This window comes from Sinocyclocheilus grahami, unplaced genomic scaffold, assembly GCF_001515645.1.
Source record: "Sinocyclocheilus grahami isolate Dianchi unplaced genomic scaffold, SAMN03320097.WGS_v1.1 scaffold50.1, whole genome shotgun sequence".
Classification (NCBI taxonomy): Eukaryota; Metazoa; Chordata; class Actinopteri; order Cypriniformes; family Cyprinidae; genus Sinocyclocheilus; species Sinocyclocheilus grahami.
In genome coordinates, this window is record NW_015505229.1 from 2,219,700 (window position 1) to 2,228,766 (window position 9,067).

Here is a 9,067-nt window from a genome sequence, read left to right on the forward strand (position 1 = left end):
ATAACGAGAAAATTAAGTCGTTATAACGAGAAAACAACTCTCGTTATGTCGATATAACGAGAAAATAAGTCGTTATAACGAGAAAACAAGAAGGAAAAAAATAATAATGCATGGCCGCTTAGAACTTCCGTAATTATGACCTATTTGCATCAAATATTTACTCTTCCAAAAGATATACAGTGGGGAAAAAAAGTATTTAGGCAGCCACCAATTGTGCAAGTGTTTATTGTGTGGGCTTGCATCATTTCTTGTTTCTGTTCCCTCGTTTTTTCCCTTACATTTCTTGTCAGCTCTCAAATATAATTATCAACACAGTGGCAAAAAGACCCATAAAAAAACTTCCCACCAATGATTATGCTAATAAGTGGGTGGAGTCAAAAAAAACGGCCAGAGTCTCACGTCTCTGTGTGGGTGGAACTCCAGTCCCAGAAGAGTTCAAGATGGTTGATAAGCCACCAGGTGTCCTGTTGCATGCTACGTTTTAGCATCGGCTGAATGTAACAGAATGAAAAGTGGCTTTCTCAAAACAAACACAAGCACTAAGATACACACTGAGACCTTTTCTGAACATCTAAGTGAGATAAGTCTATTACGCAGTCAAACAGAAGCTTTGTGCACAGAGAATGACACAGAGAGAGGAAATGACACAGAGGAAGATGCTGTGAATTAAACAGCTCTTTCAAAACCGAGACTTCATAAGTTAAATAGGATACTTGTCAGTTTAGCCATTTACATATCTGAGGACATTTCCACAGACATCTCTCAGAATAGGGAGGGTGTCATCATTATCTGGCCTCATTTTTCTCAGTCTCTTTGCATTTGGTAATCTAGCTCGCACACAAAAACACCCAACTGATAGCCAGCTGCCTTGCGGTCTTCAGTCAACGCAGACAACAACCGAGGCATTCTAACAAAAATGGAAAGTCATAAATGACTGATTTGAAACACTGACTCAACATTGGAGTCCACCTCGCAAGGGGAGAATTAACTCAACTCACAACTGCTTTATTGGAAAGTCATGTCAGAAAGATCATATTGACGAGTTGAATGCACATGAATGCCTCCACAGTGTCGTAATTACGATTGGGCAACTCTTTAAGCCCTGAGTTTCTGAGTCGTGGGCATCTCAGTTAGAAAATATGGGTTACACAATAGATGCTGCATCTTCATATTGATGGTAAATTTGTTGATATGAATGGAATAACATTTTCATTTACAAAAAAAAGTTGCATGTACAAAATATATAATTGTACAATTATGATTCAATGATGATTCAATTTACAGCACCTTCTTAAGTTAAATAAAAAAAAGCAAAAACACACCTGATGCACATTTTTTATTCATCATTTTGTAGAAGTTGCGCTGACCAAAATGACTTGAATGCACCTATTGTACAATTATGATTCAATGATGATTCAATTTACAGCACCTTCTTAAGTTAAATAAAAAAAGCAAAAACACACCTGATGCACATTTTTTATTCATCATTTTGTAGAAGTTGCGCTGACCAAAATGACTTGAATGCACCTGGCGTCACAATTACAACTTCATAACTCGTAAATACTAACTTCCCAGGAAGGAACCATTTGATTTTACCATGTGGCTAAGCTAAAGAAAATGCTCATCAAGTACAACCCGAAAATGAAAATCTAAACATTAAAGTTAGATCCAAATTTCCGAAAGAAATTAACCAATTTTAATGTATATTTTTATATTATTGTCTCATCCGCCATCTTTGATTTTCTTTTTCACTAAGCTTGCCGCAATGCATTCTGGGATGTCTCTGATAGCAATAACAAAAGCAAATAAATGCTGCTTTTTTAGCTTTCTATTCATCAAAGAATCTCGAAAATTATGGCTTCCACACAAATATTAAGCAGCACAATAATTTTCAATATTGATAACAAGAAGAAATTGATCTTGAACACCAAATCAGCGTATTAGAATGATTTCTGTAGTATCATGTGACACTGAAGACTGCTGAAAAATCAGCTTTGCGATCACAGGAATAAATAACTAGGGCTGCCCTCGACTAAAGATTCTTCTCGTCGACTAGTGGTTGTTTATTTTAAGCAATAGTCGACTAATCGCACGTTTATTAATAAACCATTTAAATCATGATAATGAGTCTTTAATTGCCTGCATAGCCTACAGCACACTGGCAGAAGTAATGATTATGAATGTGTCAGGGAAAAACAGTAAGATTAAACTGCATTAACATTTTAATAATCTATTGATAGTGTTTTCGGTTTAAGAGATGAATTCGGCGACTCGTCATATAAAGTAGTGGATGCGCCTGCATTTAAATTTCATACGGATTACATAATCTGAGAATATTTGTTTTCCACTTGAATTGGTTCATTTGAAAGTAGACATTTGACTCTCTATAGATATATAGTTTCGCACTCAAATTCACAGAGGCCGAGATGGCAGAAAGCGCATCCTGTTTGCTTTCATTATTTTACAAAAGCACAATGTTTTGTTGTTATAGTGAGTGCCCACAAATAAACGTAGAGGCTTTACAGATTCGAAAGATGTATTACTCTTATCTGTATGACCAAAATGACGGAATATTTTAAGAGCAAGTGATTACATCGGCGCCTCCATCTGTCATGCTGTGATCTGTCATGCGCGCTACTGTTCAGACACTTGAATAGCGCACATTTTTCTAGGTTAACATTAGATTCAGTGGCCATGTAAAGTTGCTACTACTTACATATTTCAGATGATAAGCCATATTTGAGGTCGATGAATTATAGGCGAGCGTTTGGATGTACTGTATTAGCACAAAATTCAGCCGTTAACGATCTGTCCGTGACCTCACCACTTCCTGTAGATTTTATTTTCTGCAACTAAGCGACTAATAAAATTTTGGTTGACCAAGCCTCTTCTCGTCGACTAAATGTTAGTCGACTATTAGGGGGCAGCCCTATAAATAACATTTTAAAATATATTAAAAAGAAAACAATAATATTAAATTGTACTAATATTCCACAGTGTTACTGTTTTTAGATCAAATAAATGCAGCCTTGGTGAGCGTAAGAAATTTCTTTCAAAAACATGAAAAAAAATGTATTGCTTATTGCTAAAAAACTTTTGAACGGTATAGTTCAAGTGAATTTTTCGAACAATGCTGCTTTAGAAGTATCCTGATGAAGCACCTCTCTACCGTGAGAGAGATGTACATGTGGCAACCTCATCAACTGAAGGTCAAGTTCTGAGATTTAACCACACAAAAAAATCCACACCCAAAGGCAAGACTGAAATCTGGCAGTCTTGGCAAACTTTGGGAGAGGCAGGCCAATTAAAAAAGCCGTGCCCTACAGTTCTGGCTCCTATATTCAATAATCAACAAGCAGCACGGCGTCTCCTTCCCATTTTCCTTTCTTTCAGAAACTATCTTGCTGTCTGTCACAACACGTCCACTGCTGTGGGCAGTGAGAGTGGGTGGATTGGAGAAAGAAGATGAAAAGAAGAGCTAATAATCCATTCGCATTAAACTGTCAGTTTCACTGACTCACAACTGAGAAAGTGATACCAATTTCAGGTCTTTGTTTGTGCAGTAAGTGAATGGGCCTTTGTTAATCTTAATCTCAGACTGTGAAATCCTCTTTTTCCTTTCTGAATTTGAGAGGTTAAACCAATAAGCTAATGAGAAACCAAACCCAAAAAGTTATTAAAGAATAGTGCACCCAAAATCTCATCTGCTACATGCATAAATGTAAATGTTACTCTCTGTGAAACCACTGATAATAATTCCAGTTGGTGACTGAGACTATTTAAACAAACTACTGTAGTTCATGTCAAGTCTGGAAGTAAGGTCTGCCAGCTTGTACTACAAATCTTTGAATTGCTCTCTTTTTGTTTGCTCACTCTTTCTCTAGACTATTGCTGTCAGTGCTTTATTGTTTCAGTACCACACAATCAGAGCTGCTGTTCTGGCTGCACATTCAGGAGGTCTACAATTCTCTGCTAAACTGACCGGTCCACAACTATACAACTGCAATTAGATGTTGCCATTATGAGGCCTGAACCTGAGTACAAAAAGAGATGGGCGTACAAACATATCAACATGGCATGAGCTGCGGATACATTTTTTAAATATTTGATTTATATATTACAGTGAGATTTCATTATTTTCTAGAACTAAACAGTACATTGAATATAAAAATCTAAATTATATAAATTCAAATTAAATATAAATTGAAAAAGTTTGAAAAAAAAAACTAGCTAGTTTGGGAACAATTGTTGGTTGTTAGTTAATGATAACTACATATTTAATATAAATAAAAGAAAATTATTTCTTCCATCATTTTTCTTAGTATGAGGTTCGAATGGCTCAGAAATATTACACAAAATCTTCAAAATGATGTTATTTTGCATGATTTTAATTGTGAAATTAATAATAAAATTAATTTAATGATGTGTGATTTTAATAGTTGGATACAGTCAAGAAGTCCACAATCATCAAGGTAGGATATTTGATGTTTTTAAAACTAATTAATTTTATGTTAACTAATAGTTTATCTATTAACTGTGCCTTCATTGCTTTAATAAAGTAATGGGAATAGGTTACCTATCAATAAACGAGTCATTTTTGCATGAGGCTGATGTTGAACTGAACTTGGTCTCAAACTTTGTATAGCTTGCAGACACTTTTCATCCAACTAAAAGCTCGCAAAGCGACATTGTAATGAAAATTGTTGGAACGGTACATTGTATCCATAACAAAAATAAACAAACACTGAAGCCAAGGCCTACCTGAGACTATACAAATCTTTATGCATAGCAGAAAACATAAATACAGTCCCTCTGCCCGAATTTACAAACTTATACTATGTATGGGTTCATGTGGTTGCTGTGTTACATGGTCCAACTTATTTTTTAATAATATATAATATAATAAGAAAACACCATCCGTCTTCCATCCATTCTTCAGCACTTGTTTAGTTATAGGATTGACTGTTAGTGTACATGTTAGAAGTATTTGAGTTACCCACCTTTGCCGATCTCCACAAAGCCAATAATGATGATGAGGCCCAGGGCGAGTAGCTTAGCAGCAGCAAAGGCATCTTGAACCCTTGTGGCGGCCTTCACGCTGTAGCAGTTGACAGCGGTCAACAACACTATGGGGAGAGATGGATGGAGAAAAAGAACCACATGCATTATTTTTTGTCTTTCACAACAGAGGCTCAGAGGAAGTTAGCCTAAATACTTGGTAAACTAATTAGGCTAGAATTTGTCATCCACACTTTAGCTCAGTTGTATAGCTTGCAGACACTTTTCATCCAACTAAAAGCTCGCAAAGCGACATTGTAATGAAAATTGTTGGAACGGTACATTGTATCCATAACAAAAATAAACAAACACTGAAGCCAAGGCCTACCTGAGACTATACAAATCTTTATGCATAGCAGAAAACATAAATACAGTCCCTCTGCCCGAATTTACAAACTTATACTATGTATGGGTTCATGTGGTTGCTGTGTTACATGGTCCAACTTATTTTTTAATAATATATAATATAATAAGAAAACACCATCCGTCTTCCATCCATTCTTCAGCACTTGTTTAGTTATAGGATTGACTGTTAGTGTACATGTTAGAAGTATTTGAGTTACCCACCTTTGCCGATCTCCACAAAGCCAATAATGATGATGAGGCCCAGGGCGAGTAGCTTAGCAGCAGCAAAGGCATCTTGAACCCTTGTGGCGGCCTTCACGCTGTAGCAGTTGACAGCGGTCAACAACACTATGGGGAGAGATGGATGGAGAAAAAGAACCACATGCATTATTTTTTGTCTTTCACAACAGAGGCTCAGAGGAAGTTAGCCTAAATACTTGGTAAACTAATTAGGCTAGAATTTGTCATCCACACTTTAACTCAGGAGGCGTCAACCACAAAGCGCTGTTTACATTTCAGCTATACACGTGGCAGCATGATCTGGCATGCTACTTTTTTAAATGAAAAAAGTGGGGTTGAATGGAAAAACAGACATCAAATAAACTTTGGTGTAAGAACTATCTGTCTGATTTTGAAAATGTCAGCACCACATGTAGGTTCAAATAATTAGGAATGATTAGGATGATTATAGACTACAGCACAAAATAATCTGCCTAATGGGGTTTGATTGTATTACAGGGTAGATCTGTAGATAATTATTACTTGAATCATATGCAGATGTCTTGCCTTACTTATTCAATCCAGTTACTTTGCAATTCTGTGTCTGTTTAACTCTGTTTCAATGCGATTAACAGAAATCCTACTGACTGAATGGCTATGTCACACAATATACTGAGTAAGACTGATTGGCTTTGTCGGGGTGGATAGCCTTGTGGGAAACAAACCAAAATAGCAATTTTTTGTGAATAAATTGTGCATACAAATGTATTTATTTATTTATTTAATTTTTAAAGAGCTCTATGCCTACTATACTTTTTTATTTTTTTTAAATTTTAAGTAAAAAAAAAAAAAATTCGGTTGTTCAGCTGTGTGGGATTTACATGAGCTCCTACCACCTCAGCCTCCAGCCCCTGCCTCCATGCTCCCTATTAAATGTGATTAACTAACGAATACTTCAAAGCAGCATTAGCTGTAAATCGGTCTGGGCACCAAACAGAGAGGCAAAGCCTGACGGACTTTGTGTACCCCTAAAGTACAAAAGGGGGTCTGTATAGGGTAGGACAGTAGGGCCTGGGTCCCCTCACACATGCACACACTGTTGTATTACTCTGTCGGGCATTGCAATTCTTATTCTTAATAGACCAGGCATCATGAGACAGAGGTTCCTCCCCAAGCTCCCTTACAGCAGGAGTATGGTCCCACTCAGGGGGCCTCTCCCATAGATACGTAGCATAGTTTCATGCAACGAACCAATCGTGAAGTCCCTTTTCAATCATGACCTTAAAACACATGAGAAAATAGGTCAGGGGAACAGTGGCCAGCTGCTATGCCATCAGACCCAAATACTGTCTATGAGGTACCAAACCATAAAACTGAGCACTTGGGCTGAAGTCTAAATGTTTTTATGAATGTAAATGTTGGTATTAGTGTTGTAAATCCTGTAACCTGTCGTTGCTCAGCTTAAACTTATGGCTATAGTCATCTTTACCTCCCTTTCTGTCTCGTCATGTGAGTTCTTATGGAAGGATTAGACAAGCCACTAACAGGGCGAGATTATAACGGATAGTGTGTGCAGTGTTCATTCACTCCCTCACAGTCACAAAGAATATGCATTCCTGTACCCCAATCAAACATTCATCTGGCCTAAATGGGAAAAAATGAGGAGAGAAAGAAAGATGAGACAGAGAAAAAGACAAGGAAAGAAAGAGAAATATGGGTTTAAATTTGTTGGCCAATTGGTAAGGAGGGTTTGAGCTAATTCTGCTAATCCTGACTGGTTTAAACCTGCAGGAGGGCTGCATTGCTTGCATGGCTGCTATGGTAAATCACAACCTCGACATATTGCCATGAGCATGCATGTCAAAGATCTGTGATTGTAGCGCTGCATGGCTCATTTTGGTACTCTTACTGCAAGAAACACACACAATTTATGGCAAACTATAAAAAAGAGAGCAGTTAATAACCTGATCATTAACAATGAATAATCTTGGTTTAGACGTGTATGTTATTGTATGAAGATATATTTAAGTGGAGTTTCTGGAGAAGCAGAGTGGATAAATTATGAAGTTCATGCAAGATGTTTTAAGCTACTAGCATTGGTTAACTTAAAAAATCTACCATGAACTTCATTACTCTGTTTTTTTATTTCCATGCTGGGGAAAAAAACTGATTTGAATTTTCTCAAAATGCTTATTTATGATCAAAATATAATTAATATCAAAGCGTCGCTAAATTTGTGTATAATTAATACTAACAATGCAATTAATTTGCATAAAGCCCGCCAGTGTGATGTAGCAGCGCGTGCCACCTCCTCCCACACTTAGATGATGAAATTTTTCATCACCTTTTCAACACACTGAGTTCCTCCTATAGGCTACACACGCGGTATCAGTGTCGACACATGGCGTTTCTTTCTGTAATTACACATTTCTGTCACAAATGTAGTTAAAATCGTTTATATGTACAATCTGGCCGAATTATGAGAGAAATATGTTGTACATGAGAAGACTTGAGACGCTGAGAAGATGAGGCGCGCGAACGGTGCGCGAAATGACAGCTGAGGTAAATTCTAACGTCAGAACCATTCAACTGAGAAGATTTGAAAAAAGAGTGACTTAAGCCCTCAGTTGTATTGTTTATTTGTGAAATAAATGGGTAAAACTAACGTTTATGTTATCTAACGAGGTAGGTAACAGGTTACTCACCGATACACAGGCAGGCTATCAGCTTAGCCCCCGTCTCGGGGACAGGACAGAAGGGAAAGATGGGCTTCAGGAGGTAGGTAGCGAAAACATAGGCGACAATATACTGCGAGGACGGCCTGATGATGAGAAGCTCGATCCAGAGTTTCAGAAACGCAGGTAGGGAGCCGTAAACTTCAAGGATGTAAGCGTAGTCACCCCCAGATTTGGTGATGGTGGTCCCCAGTTCGGCATAGCACAGAGCGCCTATGGTGGAGAAGACCCCGCATACAGTCCACACGACCAGCGACAACCCGACTGAACCAGCTTCTTTCACCACTCCCGTCGGTGTAACGAAGATGCCAGAGCCAATAATGGTGCCTACAATAATGGCCACGCCGTTCACAAGAGTAATAGTTCTTTTCAGCTCTACTGTCTCTTCTCCATCCGCAGAGGTAATATCTGCGGTCGGGCTTTCAGGCGTGCCGTCTCCTGGTCGGCTCATGTTGCCATTCCCACCTCTACTGGAGAGCATCTTCTCCGTCACCTGCTTGTCGTCTTCATCCCGGTCCGCAGATGCATTTGAACTCCGTTTCTTCAACCCTGACATTGCTTCCTCTTGTCAAACAAAGCCAGACGCTTTGTTTTTCTCTATTACGTGTGAAAATTACGCGTTCAGCTCCGTCGGATTGGGCTTGGCTGATACACGGTGGTACCGTAGTGTCCGCTCTGACTCACAGAAACGTGGTTTCTGAAATGTGTCA

General features: G+C 38.2%; 1 protein-coding gene across 1 annotated transcript in view; it reads right to left on the reverse strand.

Annotated features, from left to right (window-relative positions):
* Window positions 1-9,067, reverse strand: part of LOC107583127 (large neutral amino acids transporter small subunit 1-like) — an 18,869-nt gene extending 9,802 nt beyond the window's left edge. The window contains exons 1-2 of the mRNA XM_016269240.1: window positions 8,328-9,067; window positions 5,626-5,751 (exon numbers count right to left, since the gene is read on the reverse strand). Coding sequence (XP_016124726.1) covers window positions 5,626-5,751; window positions 8,328-8,913 — 712 coding nt within the window. The 5' untranslated portion in view covers window positions 8,914-9,067. The remainder of the gene's footprint in view (window positions 1-5,625; window positions 5,752-8,327) is intronic.